The sequence below is a fragment of the Spermophilus citellus genome (genome assembly GCF_964194105.1).
Source record: "Spermophilus citellus genome assembly, chromosome: 10".
In the NCBI taxonomy this organism is placed as follows: domain Eukaryota; kingdom Metazoa; phylum Chordata; class Mammalia; order Rodentia; family Sciuridae; genus Spermophilus; species Spermophilus citellus.
Window position 1 is genome coordinate 57788200 of NC_138197.1, and position 17057 is coordinate 57805256.

Sequence of the window (17057 nt, forward strand, 5' to 3'; positions counted from 1 at the left end):
TTGCCTCCCTCATGCTTGAGCATAAGAATAAAAAGCCTGGTTTCTGTGCCAATATGCCTTTTATCATATTCTTTTGATGGAAAGCAAAAGAACCATGGAGTCCCTAACACATTCATCCAGTTAGTCTCACACTCAGTAATTGAAGCAGAATTAGAATAAATGAAAACCATTATAAAGAAACAAAAGTCAACTCAGATAAACCTTTATACATATTAGTACTTTATAATATACTTCCTTCTTCACTAATTTACTAATTGTGTTACTAATGTATAAGACTTATCTCACCAACAGCGTGTGGCATTTCTAGAAAACTGCTTCTTAAAACTCAAATTGACTGCTATTGCCCAATACTGGTTTGGTGAACTGATTGGGGAATTAGAAAAGATATTCAAAATCTCTAGCAGAAAAAAAAAAAAGTCTCTACTAGACCTGGCTGTTAAAGCCAGGACAGATGCCCCTTTGCTTTAGTTTATTACAGTGTACTAGTGAGCTTTTTGGTACGCAAAGGTGGTTAACCAAGTGCTAAAAGATAAATTTCTCTTTATCTTTGATGAGCAAACTGACTTGGTGAAGGGGAAACAAAAAGGGGAGCCTGAAAGACTGAGAAGGGAGATTTGAGGAGCTTCTAAGTATGCCAAACAGTTTGGGAACTTGGAATGCAGTTATAAAGAGGTTGATGAGAAAATTTAAGAAATAGGGTAGTGAATTTAAGAAGAGGGATGTCTAACATGTGATTTTCAGTTGGCATTGATGTGATATAAAATCACTCTTATCTCAAACAGTAAAATATGTCACATGTTTTGAGGGTGGAAAGATTAAAAGAAGGGCCAAGTTCTCTTGGTAAGAGGGTGTGGAGCAAAGGTAAAAAAACAGTCATGGGAGATAAGTGGAGGCTGGATCTGAACTCCTGTTATAGTGTCCTTTGTTCTTGTGTTGTCACACTGCTTTCTAATGGGCTGTCACTATCTTGCCAGATTCAATTGCTGACTTCTGAACCATTTGGACAACTCTACCATCTGCAGACAATTTTCTGCACTTGCTAACAAAGTATGTATTAAGCTTGAGTCCTAGGGAGCAGTGCAAACTGATTAAAACTACTTTATTATCTCTGCAAAATATGAAAAAGAGGCTTCTTCATTAGAGTTGTGCATTTTATTTTAACATTGGGTCCACACTTATCACTAGATTTCAAGAAATGGATAATGGCAGCATGCCTGTGGTTGTTGATGAAAATGTTGGTCAGGGTGCAGTGGTGCATGCCTATAATCCCAGTGGCTCAGGAGGCCGTGAAGTAGGAGGATCACAAGTTAAAGGCTGTCCTCAGCAACTTAGTAAAGATCCTGCCTTAAAAAAAAAAATGAAAAGGACTAGGGATGTAGCTCAGTGGTAAAGCACCTCTGGGTACAATCCCTAATACCAAATGAAAGAAAAAAAAGTTGGTCTGAAATGATTATTGAATACATGCTATAAAAATAGTCTAATCTTTTGCAAGAACTATTTTCAGTTATTAATTTAATTCAAAAATAAGCATTGTGCTAGGTGTGGTGGTACATGCCTATAATCCTAGTGACTTGGGAGGCTGAGACAGGAGGATTGCAAGTTCAAAGCCACCCTCAGCAATTCAGTGAGGCCCTAAGCAACCTTGATAGACCCTGTCTCAAAATTAAAAAAAAAAAAAAGAGCTGGGGATGTGGCTCAGTGGTTAAGCACCCGTGGGTTCCCCCCCCAAAAAAAAAGCTTTAATTAGATACTTTAAATTAGAATAAAGCCAACTTACTCCATGACTGATGACAGTCCTGTGCCAAGCCAGCCTCCTATGTATTGCCTGGGTTTAATTGTAAATCCTGGTTGAAGTTGTATCAATTCAAAGCTGCTTAAAATCTGTGTTATTCCAGACATTTTAGGTAAAAGAAAAGGGATCCTAAATCCAGTAGATTGGTATTAGATAACAAGTGTCATACAAGGTAGTAGGGGAAATCAGCTAAATAAGGCACCACTGCTGTCCTTAGAGAGTTCACTATAGGGGAGGTGAGAAGGGCATGCTATTGTTGTGTCCTTGGTTTCTCCCTGACCTCCAGTGAATTCCATGTGTCAAATATGTATTTGATAAATGTGTTGAATAAATGAGGGAATAAAAATAATTTATGTGTAGAATTTAAGAGTTTAGCTAGGCACGGTGGCATATGCTTCTCATCTCAGTTACCTGGGAAATTGAGGCAGGAGAACCACAGTTTTTTAAAAAAAAATTTTTTTTAGGTGTAGATAGATAACATACCTTTATTTTATTTATTTATTATTTTTATGTGGTGCTGAGGATCAAACCCAGTGCCTCACACATGCCAGGCAAGCGCTCTACCACTAAGCCACAACCCCAGCCCAGAGAACCACAAGCTTAAGGCCAGTGTCTGGGATTTTTGTTTTGTTTTGTTTATTTGTTTTTGGTACCAGGGATTGAACTCAGGGGTGCTTAACCACTGAGCAACATCCTCAGTCCTTCTTATTTTTTATTTTGAGATAGAGTCTTGTTTAGGACTTCACTAAATTGCTGAGGCTGGCTTTGAACTTGCCAACCTCCTGCCTCAAGCTCCTGAAAGGCTGGGATCACAGGTGTGTGCTCTGGTGTTGGCTTGAGGTCAGCCTCTGTAATTTAGCAAGATCCTGTTCAAAATGAAAAAATAAAAAGGACTAGGGATGTGACTCAGTGGTACATCAGGTTTATAGATGTAGAAATTGAGGACCCAGGGATTTAAGCACAGCAGTAAATTTAGATAGCTAGTATATGGTGGATTGGGATTAAAACAGGCAAATTTGTGTGTGGGAGTGGGGTCAGGGAGGGGTTGGAAATTGAACCCAGTGGTGCTCTAGCACTGTGCTACATCTCCAATCCCCCCTCCTTTTTTTTTTTTTTTTTTTTTTTTTTTTTTTTTTTTTTGGTATTGGGGATTGAACCCAGGGTCTCACACATGCTAGGCAAGGACTCTACCACTAACCTACATCCCAAGTCCTTTTTAAAAATTTTATTTTTGAGGCAATACTTTTCAAGTTATTTCAGGAAATAGAAAAAGAGGGAGAACTTCCAAATACATTCTACGGGGCCAACATCACCCTGATTCCTAAACCAGACAAAGACACTTCAAAGAAAGAAAACTACAGACCAATATCTCTAATGAACCTAGATGCAAAAATCCTCAATAAAATTCTGGCGAATCAGATTCAAAAACATATCAAAAAAATTATACACCATGATCAAGTAGGATTCATCCCTGGGATGCAAGGCTGGTTCAATATACGGAAATCAATAAATGTTATTCACCACATCAATAGACTTAAAAATAAGAACCATATGATCATCTCGATAGATGCAGAAAAGGCATTCGACAAAGTACAGCATCCCTTTATGTTCAAAACTCTAGAAAAATTAGGGATAACAGGATCATACCTCAACATTGTTAAAGCAATCTATGATAAGCCACAGGCCAGCATCATTCTGAATGGAGAAAAATTGAAGGCATTCCCTCTAAGATCTGGTACAAGACAGGGATGTCCTCTCTCACCACTTCTGTTCAACATAGTCCTCGAAACACTGGCCAGAGCAATTAGACAGACGAAAGAAATTAAAGGCATAAAAATAGGAAAAGAAGAACTTAAATTATCACTATTTGCAGACGATATGATTCTATACCTAACAGACCCAAAAGGGTCTACAAAGAAACTATTAGAGTTAATAAAGGAATTCAGCAAAGTGGCGGGATATAAAATCAACACGCATAAATCAAATGCATTCCTGTATATCAGCGACAAATCCTCTGAAACGGAAATGAGGACAACTACTCCATTCACAATATCCCCCCCAAAAATAAAATACCTGGGAATCAACCTAACAAAAGAGGTGAAAGACCTATACAATGAAAACTACAGAACCCTAAAAAGAGACATAGAAGAAGACCTCAGAAGATGGAAAAATATACCCTGCTCATGGATAGGCAGAACTAACATCATCAAAATGGTGATATTACCAAAAGTTCTTTATAAGTTCAATGCTATCCCAATCAAAATCCCAACAGCATTTCTTGTAGAAATAGATAAAACAATCAGGAAATTCATATGGAATAATAAAAGACCCAGAATAGCAAAAACAATGCTAAGCAGGAAGTGTGAATCAGGCGGTATAGCGATACCAGACTTCAAACTATACTACAGAGCAATAGTAACAAAAACAGCATGGTACTGGTACCAAAACAGGCGAGTGGACCAATGGTACAGAATAGAAGACACAGTAACCAATCCGCAAAACTACAACTATCTTATATTTGATAAAGGGGCTAAAAGCATGCAATAGAGGAAGGATAGCATCTTCAACAAATGGTGCTGGGAAAACTGGAAATCCATTTGCATCAAAATGAAACTGAATCCCTTTCTCTCGCCATGCACAAAAGTTAACTCAAAATGGATCAAGGAGCTCGATATTAAATCAGAGACACGGCGTCTGATAGAAGAAAAAGTCGGCTATGATCTACATACTGTGGGGTCAGGCCCCAAATTCCTCAATAGGACACCCATAGCGCAAGAGTTAACAACCAGAATCAAGAAATGGGACTTACTCAAACTAAAAAGTTTTCTCTCAACAAAAGAAACAATAAGAGAGATAAACAGGGAGCCTACATCCTGGGAACAAATCTTTACCCCACACACTTCAGATAGAGCCCTAATATCCAGAGTATACAAAGAACTCAAAAAATTAGATAATAAGATAACAAATAACCCAATCAACAAATGGGCCAAGGACCTGAACAGACACTTCTCAGAGGAGGACATACAATCAATCAACAAGTACATGAAAAAATGCTCACCATCTCTAGCAGTCAGAGAAATGCAAATCAAAACCACCCTAAGATACCATCTCACTCCAGTAAGATTGGCAGCCATTAAGAAGTCCAACAACAACAAGTGCTGGCGAGGATGCGGGGAAATGGGTACACTTGTTCATTGTTGGTGGGACTGCAAAATGGTGTAGCCAATTTGGAAAGCAGTATGGAGATTTCTTGGAAAGCTGGGAATGGAACCACCATTTGACCCAGCTATTCCCCTTCTCGGTCTATTCCCTAAAGACCTAACAAGAGCATGCTACAGGGACACTGCTATATCGATGTTCATAGCAGCACAATTCACGATAGCAAGATTGTGGAACCAACCTAGAAGCCCTTCAATAGATGAATGGATTAAAAAAATGTGGCATTTATACACAATGGAGTATTACTCTGCAATAAGAAATGACAAAATCATAGAATTTGGAGGGAAATGGATGGCATTAGAGCAGATTATGCTAAGTGAAGCTAGCCAATCCTTAAAAAACAAATGTCAAATGTCTTCTTTGATATAAGGGGAGTAACCAAGGACAGGGTAGAGACGAAGAGCTGGAGAAGAAGAATAACATTAAACAGGGATGATAGGCGGGAGGGAAAGTGAGAGGTAAGGGAAATTGCATGGAATTGGAAGGTGAGCCTCAGGGTTATACACAATTACATATAAGAGGAAAGGAGGAGTACGAGAAAAATTATATAAGTGGAAGAAACGATTTATAGTAGAGGGGATGGAGAGAGAGAAGGGGAGGGGAGGGGAGGGGAGGGGTGAGGGGACAGTGGAGAATGGGATAGACAGCAGAATACATCAGTCACTAGAAAGGCAATTTGTAAATCAATGGAAATGTAACTGATGTGACACAGCAATCTGTATACGGGGTAAAAATGGGAGTTCATAACCCACTTGAATCAATCTGTGAAATATGGTATATTAAGAACTATGTAATGTTTTGAACAACCAACAATAAAATAAAAAATAAAAAAAATAAAAAAAAAGAATAGAGGACACAGAGACTAATCCACAAAGCTACAACTATCTTATATTTGATAAAGGGGCTAAAAGCATGCAATGGAGGAAGGATAGCATCTTCAACAAATGGTGTTGGGAAAACTGGAAATCTATATGCAACAAAATGAAACTGAATCCCTTTCTCTTGCCATGCACAAAAGTTAACTCAAAATGGATTAAGGAGCTTGATATCAAATCAGAGACTCTGCGTCTGATAGAAGAAAAAGTTGGCTCCGATCTACATATTGTGGGGTCGGGCTCCAAATTCCTTAATAGGACACCCATAGCACAAGAGTTAATAACAAGAATCAACAAATGGGACTTACTTAAACTAAAAAGTTTTTTTCTCAGCAAGAGAAACAATAAGAGAGGTAAATAGGGAGCCTACATCCTGGGAACCAATTTTTACTCCTCACACTTCAGATAGAGCCCTAATATCCAGAGTATACAAAGAACTCAAAAAATTAGACAATAAGATAACAAATAACCCAATCAACAAATGGGCCAAGGACCTGAACAGACACTTCTCAGAGGAGGATATACAATCAATCAACAAGTACATGAAAAAATGCTCACCATCTCTAGCAGTCAGAGAAATGCAAATCAAAACCACCCTAAGATACCATCTCACTCCAGTAAGATTGGCAGCCATTATGAAGTCAAACAACAACAAGTGCTGGCGAGGATGTGGGGAAAAGGGTACTCTTGTACATTGCTGGTGGGACTGCAAATTGGTGCGGCCAATTTGGAAAGCAGTTTGGAGATTCCTGGGAAAGCTGGGAATGGAACCACCATTTGACCCTGCTATTGCCCTTCTCAGACTATTCCCTGAAGACCTTAAAAGAGCATGCTACAGGGATACTGCCACATCGATGTTCATAGCAGCACAATTCACAATAGCTAGACTGTGGAACCAACCTAGATGCCCTTCAATAGTTGAATGGATAAAAAAAATGTGGCATCTATACACAATGGAGTACTATGCAGCAATAAAAAATGACAAAATCATAGAATTTGCAGGGAAATGGATGGCACTAGAGCAGATTATGCTTAGTGAAGCTAGCCAATCCCTAAAAAACAAATACCAAATGTCTTCTTTGATATAATGAGAGCAACTATGAACAGAGCAGAGAGGAAGAGCAGGAAGAAAAGATTAACATTAAACAGAGACATGAGATGGGAGGGAAAGGGAGAGAAAAGGGAAATTGCATGGAAATGAAGGGAGACCCTCATTGCTATACAAAATTACATATAAGAGGTTGTGAGGGGAAATAAACAAGGAGAGAAATGAATTACAGTAGATGGGGTAGAGAGAGAAGATGGGGGGGGAGGGGGGATAGTAGGGGATAGGAAAGGTAGCAGAATACAACAATTACTAATAGGGCATTATGTAAAATTGTGGATGTGTAACCGACGTGATTCTGCAATCTGCATTTGGGGTAAAATTGGGAGTTCATAACCCACTTCAATCTAATGTATGAAATATGATATGTCAATTGCTTTGTAATGTTGTGAACAACCAATAAAAAAAATAATAAAATTAAAAAAAAAAAGAATGAGAAAAAAAAAAAAGAGTCTTAACCCAATCAGTGATTTAATCCCCTCATAACTGAACAGTAACAGAAGTGGTAGGGTGTGGCTGGAGGAGGTGGGAATTGGGGCGTGGCTTTGGGTAATGTTTGTATCTGGCCAGTGGAGAGTCTCTCTCTCTTTCTGCTTCTTGATCACCATGATGTTGGCTGCTTCCCTCTGTCACCCTCTCCCTCCATGATGTTCAGCCTCACCTTGAGCCCATAGGAATGGAGTTTGACTAAGACCTCTGAAATTGTGAGCCCTCAAATAAACTTTTCCTCCTCTACAGTTGTTTTTTGGTCAGATCTTTTAGCCACAGTAGTGAAAAAGCTGACTGAAACAGCTTTCCCATAAGCAAGAGTGCTCTGAACTTAAAATGTGAAAACCAGATTGGTTTATTTTGTTTCCTGCAGTGAAACATATTGCACGTAGAATATCTTGCCTTATGTTGAAAAAAAAGTTATCAAATAAGAGTTATTCCTTTTCAAGGGCTCATCAGTTCCTGCTTCATTTCCTCTATGTCTGGTTAACTCAGTGCTCTAGGACAGGGACTGTCAGTGGTGGTGGCGTGATAGACTATGAGCACTGGTCATGAGATTATTCTTCCTTTTCCTAGAAAAAGATACATGTTAATACAAGGCTCTGGAGATTCTATACCAAAAGAAAAAATATAATTTAAATGGGAATATATAATGCCACACAAAGTTTATGACATTTTGCTTTCTGGATATATGTATGTTTGCTAATTATGCTATTTGCAAATAGGAAAAGACTGTGTCTATTGGTGCCACAAATAAGGGAAAATCAGTTGTAGTTGCATCATTTTTGCCTTAGGGCACTCCCACCCTTTAGAGTAGTAACTGGTTATGCCCATGAAACTTCACCCTGAGGCTGTCCTCTCTCTTGTCTGCCCTTTCTTTTTGGAATACTAGAGACTGCTCAGAAATTTCTCTTCTACTTAGAAAACAGCCAAAGTTCCATCAACAGAAGGTTAAGAAGCAAAGTGGGTAGTATTTGACCATTATGTAATACGATCTTTGGTAAAAAATAGAGTCACTTGGAATAAAATTGTCTCCTTTTTTTTTTTCTCCCCCTGAAAATTTTGTCTCATTTTTCTTAAGTAGTCACTATTTCTCCTTCCTCCAATTCCTGGCAACCAAAACTCTACCAATCTACTTTCTATCTCTGAAATTTTGTCTCTAAGCTTCTCAAAAATTTTTATTTATTTATTTATTTTTGGTGGTGCTGGGGATTGAACCCAGGGCTTCCTGCATGCTAGGCAAGTAGTTTATAATTGAGCCACATCCCCAGCCCTGAAATCTCTGCTTTAAAAAAGAATCAAAGGCAAGGAGACGGTCACAAAACTTGGCAAGATGCCAAAATATCACTACTGCATCAGCAATTCATTTGTTTAAAAATATTAAGCATCTACTTAATAGGTGCTCAAAAATATTAAGCACCTACCATAAGTACTACAGATTTATTAAAGTACAGAGAATAAGTGGTCAGCTCTTGCCTCTAAAACTCCCTACACTCTTAAAATTGTTTTCTGAACACTTAAAAAAAAATTCCGGAGAACCCAAGAGTTCTCCTAACATGGGTTGGTTTTGCACAGTAGCACCCCAGACATTCCATATCAACTTACAGACATTTTGCACCTATCTGGAGAGTCTTGTCTTGGGCCATTCTTTGTCTTCTCAGCCCGTTCTTCTTGAGAAACCTTTCTCATAAGGAAATGACACTGGTTAATCAAGAGAGAAAACACTATTCGTGTTTTTTTGGGGGGTGGTGGTGGTGGTGGTGGTGCTGGGTATTAAACCCAGGGCCTTGGGCATGCGAGGCAAGCACTCTACCAATTGAGCTATATCCCCAGTCCGGACAACGCTATTAAGACATATTCACACCCAGCGTTTCACATCCATCTTGCCTCTAGGCAAGCATAAATGTATCTCTTCCGTCCAGTTCTCCCCGTCCTACAACTCAGCCTTTTGACAGGGGCGGGCAAAACATCCCAACCCCTGGCTGCCCGCCCTCCCCGCTCTGCCCGCCCTCCCCGCTCTGCCCGCCCATGTCGCGCAGCCTTCTGGAAGTCGTAGGCACCAGTGCTCCACCGTCCCAGAACTACAACTCCCGGCAAGCATTGTTCCTCTCTCATTCCCTGGAAGCGCATGGCCTGCCGGGAGGGGGCTGGAGCAGGCGGCGGGTCCAATGGGTGCGGGCTCCCGGGAAGAGGGCGGAGGAGAAGAGGAAGGAGGTGGACTGTGGGCCCCGTCCCCATTCATTGCCGCGGTCAGTCGGGCGGGGGTCTGGTGTTTTGGGAATTATGGAGGCGCTAATTCCTGTCATCAATAAGCTTCAGGATGTCTTCAACACGGTGGGCGCCGACATCATTCAGCTGCCTCAGATCGTCGTAGTGGGGACGCAGGTGAGAGACGATGGCGGCATTCGCTCGGTCCAGAGCCCAGGGTGCGGGCCTGGTCGGGGCTGCGGCAGTGCCCGCTCCCGGGCCAGCCTTTGCGGCCTGTGGTGGGAGCACCTTGAGAGGTACCCCGCGGCTCTCCGCGCCCGTCCTCCCGGGGCTGCGTTGCACCGGGCGAAGAGTCTGAGGCCTGGCCGGGCGGCGAGGGGCGGAGTCGGCGCGGTGCGGCGGTCCCCGCGGGCGGGGTGGGGAAGGACAGTCGGGCGGCGGAACTGGAGTCAGCCTGGACCCGGCGCGGCTGGGTCCGCGGGCCGCTGCTTCCAAGGGCACCTAGGGGACGCGCGGGGCTGCACTGGGCTCGCGGGGGGCCAGACAGCCCCGCCTTGGCTAGTTTCCGGGCGCGGGATGTTGCTTTCCCTTTTTGCCTTGCCCAGGGGCTACGGAGTGTTTTGGAACCGCGCGGTGGAGCTGAGAAAGGCCGCTGCTGGGTAGCGCCTGCTTTCCTGCACTGCAACCCCTCCAGCTTTCCCAACCGCTGAAGCAGTGCTAAATAAATAGATAAATAATAAATGGTAAAATCTCACGTGTACCTGGAGTTCTGAGTGTTAGAAAGGAATATCCAATTTTTCTGCGTAGGCTGAGGTTTTTGTCTGCCACAGTTTTGTGGTTGTGACCTAAATTTGGCATGAGGTTCTCTGGCTCTTCCATGATGGGTCTTTTATGGATAACTCGTCAATTTTTAATATATGCATAAATGTTGAGAAAATAAGTGTATTAATTATGGAGGGACAGGAGAAGTATAAAAACTTCGTTTCCTCTGATCTTGATTTAAGAGGAATCATAGGACTTTCAATTAGAGTTCAAGAGTAACACATTTTAGTGATTACTTGGTATATAGATTTTAAGCGCTGTCATTCTTTTTTTCTTTTTCTTTTTAGGTACTGGGGATTGAACCCAGGGAGCATTTACCACTGAGCTACATCCCTATCCCTTTTTATTTATTTTGAGACAGGGTCTCATTAAGTTCCCTGGGGCCTCACTAAGTTGCCGAGGTGCCTTGAATTTGCCATCCTCCTGCCTCAGCCTCCTGAGTCGCTGGGATTGCCGGTGTTGCGCCACCGCGCTGGCTTGTCATTACTTATAATAGTATCTTTTGATATTATTACAGCGACGTTTCCTCCATCATTCTCCAGGAGGCGCATCGCTACATCTTGCTACAAAATGAAATTGCAATAAATATAATGAGAGGGAACTTATGTTCAGAATATTAGAGGATATCCAAGTACTGCAAACCTTGGAAGCCATAGATCTTTAATTTTTTTTTCTTTTGTTGTATCTGGGACTGAACTCAGGGGCACTTCAGCCATTGAGTCACATCCCAGCCCTATTTTGTGTTTTATTTAGAGACAGGGCCTCACTGAGTTGCTTAGTGCCTTGCCATTTGCTGAGGCTGGCTTTGAACTAGTGATCTTTCTGCCTCAGCCTCCCAAGTCGCTTGGATTTTAGGTGTGCGCCACGGTGCCCGGCTTCTTTTTGGCTTTTAAATAAAGCAATAAAAATTATTTTTGAAACAAATTATCTTGGTTTACTATAAAATTAGTATAGATACTGCCCAATCCTGCCAGCATATTCTAGTATTTGTAACAATATTTGTAATGATCAGAAACTGAATCGTCAAACATAATAAATCCTGAACAATATTTTTATTGAGCATATTTCATTTAGTCTGAATCATGTAATTAGGTGCTCCATTAATACTTTGAGTGAATATTGCTCACTGTAATTAGATAATATTTTAGAACACTAGGACTTTTATTATCAAAAGTGATCTGTTTTTGTAAATAGAATTAGAAATGATATAAATTAAATTTTCTTTGGTAGTAATTAAAAAATGTTCCCTAAGCGCATACCAGAAACCTCCCATATACTTTTTAAGATTTTCAGTGCTCTTTCAGCATGAAACAATAAAAGAATCATGGCTTAAGTGTATCAGCATAAGTAGTTTAAAATAAAAACGGAGTTTTCTTACACAAAATAAGAGTTGTTGGGCTGGGGATGTGGCTCAAGCGGTAGCGTGCTCGCCTGGCGTGTGTGCGGCCGGGATTCGACCCGGGTTCTATCCTCAGCACCACATACCAACAAAAATGTTGTGTCCGCGGAGAACTAAGAAAAAATAAATAAAATATTAAAATTCTCTCTCTCTCTCTCTGTCCCCCTCTCTCTCTCATTCTCTCTTTAAAAAAAAAAAAAAAAAAAGAGTTGTTTTTTTTTTTCAGTCAATAAACCTGATGGCAAAATAGAGAGGGGCAGGAAAGAAAAGACCCCATCTTTCTGAAAGCCATTAACTGCCAACAGAAACCATCCTAGAAGTGATAGTTATGCCACTTTTGTATGTTGATGTTTGAAATTTCTTAAGGGAATTTTTTAACTGATTTAATGAGGTTTATTTCTGTCCAACTCCTTGTTAGCCAAAATTTAGTCCTTTATTATTCATGTACAGAAAAAATAAAAATTAGTAACAGTTTCTTTTTCCCTAAATTTTCCTCAATGTGTTGGAAAAAACACCTCTTCTGCTTACTTTGAATACTACTAGTATACTACTATCTTATTTATTCCATTTTTACTCTTTAATGTTGTGTAACATAAATACAGTACACATCTCACATTCTTGTTTAATGGATGGAGTAGTGTATAGTGAGTGAGCTCCAGACATATAAATGTTGCATATGTAGTTCTGACTAGTAAATTTCCCAGTTGCGGTGATCATGTCTTTGTAAACCAGGTAGAGTCTATCTTATATATTACTTACATGTTAAATGGCTGCAGGTCCCACCTTGTTGAACTTAGAACTGTGATTTTTAAACTTGAGTGTGTATAAGGCTCACTTGGAAAATAAGTTTCCTGGATCCCATCCCCAAATTTTTATTTTATATGTCTGAAGCTAATGTAGTATCATAGGTTATTCTGATGCAAATGGTTCATAGATGAAACTGAACCATCTACCTGTGTATATTTGAATTGTAAACCACACAGTGCTTTGAAAAGCAGGAATGATTTAGGGAAGCTGAGTCTGAGGGCTTATTACTATTCATTATCATGTTGATTTTGGTGGCATTCTTGGTCCAAAGCATCAATTCTGAGGCAATCTTTGCCATTTCCTAAATGTTTTGAACCTTGATTTCTTAAATTTCCTAAATAATACTTATTTGATGGCTAGGGAGTTGGAGGAGTTGAGGAAAGAGAATCATGTTTACAGGTGTCGATCATTCACATATTTTATTATTTAGCTAAATAAATTGCTTTCCTCTTTCTCTAGCTGAGATCGTCTGTATGGAAAGAACAGAGAATGGGGAGAGAGAAGGTTGATACTTTTAGACCATGGTGTACTTTGCAGGTGGAGAAGGAGATAAGACTTAAAACAACTTTTGTGACTCAACTTGGGAAATTTAATCACTATTTCTTAAGTTGAGAATTGGAAGGGGGAGCCCTCCAGGTATGTAATCCAAACCACCATCCAGAACAGGCATCACAAAGCAGATGACATTAACCAGAGATTGTGGCTTAGTATTGCTAGTAATGTACTTTTCACATTGCATTTAATTTCAGTGATTTAATACTCTGTCTTCAGTAATTAAAACAAATGTAAAAGGAAATGAGATTTGGATTTTAATGACCAATTTGTAAATCAATTTTTTTAATTCAACATTCAGAAAATTGAAATTTATATACATAAAATTTACTATTGTGGAGTATGCAATTCTGTGATTTTCACTATATTCACAAGGTTGTGCACCCATTACCACCGTCTGATTCTAGAACATTTTCATTACCCGAGAAAGGAGCCACTTAGGTTTTGGCAGTCACTTCCTCATTTCACCTTCCCCTATCCTCTGGCAACCACTAATCTACTTTCTGTCTCTATAGATTGCCTGTTGTAGACATTTTATATAAATGAAATTGTTCAATCTGGTCTTTTGTTTCTAACTTTTTTTGTTCGACATAATTTTTTTTTAGGTTCATCTGTATTATAGTGATTAGTGCAGGTTGAGCATTCCTAATCCAAAAATATGAAATCCAAAATGCTCCAGTGTCCAAAATTTTCTGAGTATCAAAATGATGCTACAAATGAAAAATTCTACACCTGAGCTCGTAACAGTTACAGTCAAAATGCAGATGCAATAAAAATACTGTAGAATTACCTTTGGGCTATGTTTAGAAGGTATATATGAAACAAATGAGTTTCATGTTTAGATTTGGGTCCCATCTCCAAGATTATATTGTTACTTATATGCAAATATCCCCAAATCTGACAAAATCCCAAATCCAAAACACTTCATTCAGTTGTAAGCATTTCAGATAAAGGATATTCAACCTGTACTTCATTCATTTTTGGTGGCTGAATAATATTCCATCGTATAGATTTACCACTGTTATTTGTTGCAGGATATTGAGCTATTACCACTTTTGGGCTATTATGAATAATGCTGCTGTGAACATTTTTTTACAAGTTTTTATGTGAATGTATGTTTTCAGTTCTCTTGGGACTAGAATAGAATTGCTGGATCATATAGTAGCTTTTGTGTTTTAATTTTGAAGAACTGCCAAACTGTTTTCCACAGCAGCTGCAGCATTTTACATTCCCTCCAGCAGTGTATAGGATGTCAGTATACCATTACCAATGTCTTTATTTTTAAGTGTTAAATTATTCTGAATTTTTTTACTTAAAAAAAAAAATCTTTAAATCCCTACCCTGACCCTAAGTCTTCTATGGCCAACTCTTTTCATAGTTTGATGCCTCCTTTTCTTTTTTTCCCCCTCCATTGGATACACTGTCTACATTTCAGTTGCATATGAAATCTTGACTTCTCCTGCCTGATGCCTGATACTGCATACATTTGTTTAGTGTCTGTAGAGATGATGCCTTCATTAGGTTTAGTAATTTGGCTCCAATATTGATTGCAGTTTTCATTTCCTGATGTGGAGTATTCTTTTGAGTATGCTTAGGTAAAGAACTTTTTTTTTTTTTTTTTGGTAGTTTCTTTGTATAGATCATAAGCGGCTTCCTTTTTAACTTTAAAAAACTTTTGGTGAAATTTACATAATATAAAAATAACTTTAAGCCAGGTATGGTGGTATATGCCTGTAATCCCAGCTATTGGCTACTCAGGCAGTGAAAACCTGTCTCAAAAGAACAAAAAATAACCAAAAAAAAAAAAAAAAAAAAAAAAGGCTAGGGTGTAGCTCTGTAGTAGAGCACTTAGCTCAGTGGTAGAGCACTTGCCTAGTATGTGTGAGGCCCTGGGTTTAATCCTCAGCACCTATACCACCACCGCCAGTACCACCACCAAAAAACTTCACAGACAAATCAGTGGCATTTAGTACATTCAAAATGGGAAACCACCACCTCCACTTAGTTGTAACATTTTTGTTGCAAAAGAAAATTACCCACTAAGTAGTCATTCCTTAGTTCTTCCTCCAACCACTGGCAAGCATCAATCTAATTTTTGTCTCTGTGGATTTACTTATTCTAGGTATTGCATAGAAATGGAATCATATGATATGTGATGATTTATGTCTGGTTTCTTTTACTTAGCATATGTCTGGTTTCTTTTACTTAGCATAACATGGTTCTTTTGTGTTATAGCACATACTGGTACTTCATTCTTTTTAATGGCCTAGTAATATTCCATTTTAGTAATTTTCCCTATAAAGGGTGTGTGTGTGTGTGTGTGTATGTGTATGAAACACACTTTGTTTATTCATTTATTCACTGATGGGCGGTTGGGTTGTGTCTACCTATTAACTACTATTGTACTACTGTGAACTAGTGTTTGAGTATCTGTTATATGTTCTTTTAGTATATACGTAGTAAAATTGTTGAGTCGTATAGTAGTTCTATGTTTGACTTTTTGAGGAACTATGAATCTTTTCCATAGTGACTATATTGTTTTATAGTTCTCACCAGTAGTATACCACGGTCAGTTTTTTCTGTATCCTTATCAAAATCAAAATTTGTAATTGTTTGGTTATAGACATCCTAATGGATATGAAGTGTTGTGGGTTTGCTTTGCTTTTTTTCCCTAATGACTAATGATGCTGGGTATCTTTTCATGTGCTTGTTGAGGTTGTCTTTTCATTGTTATGTTTTAAGAATTCTTTATAAATTTTGGATACTTGTTATGGTTTGAATCTGGAAGTCCCCCAAAGGCTCATGTATTGAGGACTTGTTCCCAATTTAAAATGTTTGAGGCAGGGCTTTTAGGAAATGATTGGATCATGAGGATTCTCACCTCATCAGTGGATTAATCCATTGAAGCTTCATAATTTGAATGGACTAAGTTGGGAGGTGGTAGAAACTTTAGGAGGAGGAACCTTGTTGAACAGTGTGAGTCTTTGGAGACTGTGTCTTGTCCCTGCCCTTTCTTCTCTCTTCTTCTTGGCCACTGAGAGGTGAGCAGTTCTCTTCTACCATGTCTTCTCTGCCATGGTGCTTTGCCTCAGTGTAGGTCCATGGCAATGGAGCCAGTCTACCATGGACTGAAATCTTTGAAACTGTGAGCCAAAATAAATCCTCTTTTAAGTTGTTTTCTCAGGTATTTTGTCACTGCAACAAAAGGATAATTAACATACTTACCAGAACCTTAATAATATATGGTTGCAAATAATTACTCCCTTCCTACAGCTTGACGTCACTCTCTTGATAGTGTGCTATAGTGCATATAAGTTTTTAATTTTACTGAAGTCTAATTTATCTATTTTTTCTTTTGTTGTTTGTGCTTTTAGTGTCATATGTAAGATATTGTTAAATACAAGATCATGAAGATTTACTATTTTATATTTTCTTCTAAGGGTTTTATAGTTTTAGTTTGTATATTTAGGGTTTTGATCCATTTTCAGAAAATTTTTGCTAGTATGGAGTAGGGGTCCAACTTCAATTTTTACAAATGCCTATTCAGTTAACCCAGCACTATTTGTTAAAGAGACTGTTCTTTGCTTGGTGAATAGGGTTGGCACTATTGTTGAAGGTCATTTGACCATGAGATGTATGGATTTATTTCTGGACTCTCAGTTCTTTTGCATCCTTATGCCAAAACACATTGCCTTACTGTTGCTTTGTAGTCTATATTGAAATTGGGATGTAGGAATCTACCAACTCTGTTCTTCCTTTTCAAGACTGTTTTGGTTATTTGGAGCCCCT

The 17057-nt window shown here is 39.1% G+C and overlaps 1 protein-coding gene across 9 annotated transcripts in view; it reads left to right on the top strand.

The window, feature by feature from the left end:
* Positions 1 to 9636: 9636 nt before the first annotated feature.
* Positions 9637 to 17057, top strand: part of DNM1L (dynamin 1 like) — a 59241-nt gene continuing 51820 nt past the window's right edge. For 3 of the 9 annotated variants that reach the window (XM_081309613.1, XM_081309616.1, XM_081309617.1), the window contains exon 1: positions 9638 to 9865. In XM_081309613.1, coding sequence (XP_081165739.1) covers positions 9764 to 9865 — 102 coding nt within the window. In that variant the 5' untranslated portion in view covers positions 9638 to 9763. Of the gene's footprint in view, positions 9866 to 17057 lie in introns of all 9 variants that reach the window. The other 6 variants (XM_081309614.1, XM_081309615.1, XM_081309618.1 and 3 more) reach the window with 4 other exon arrangements.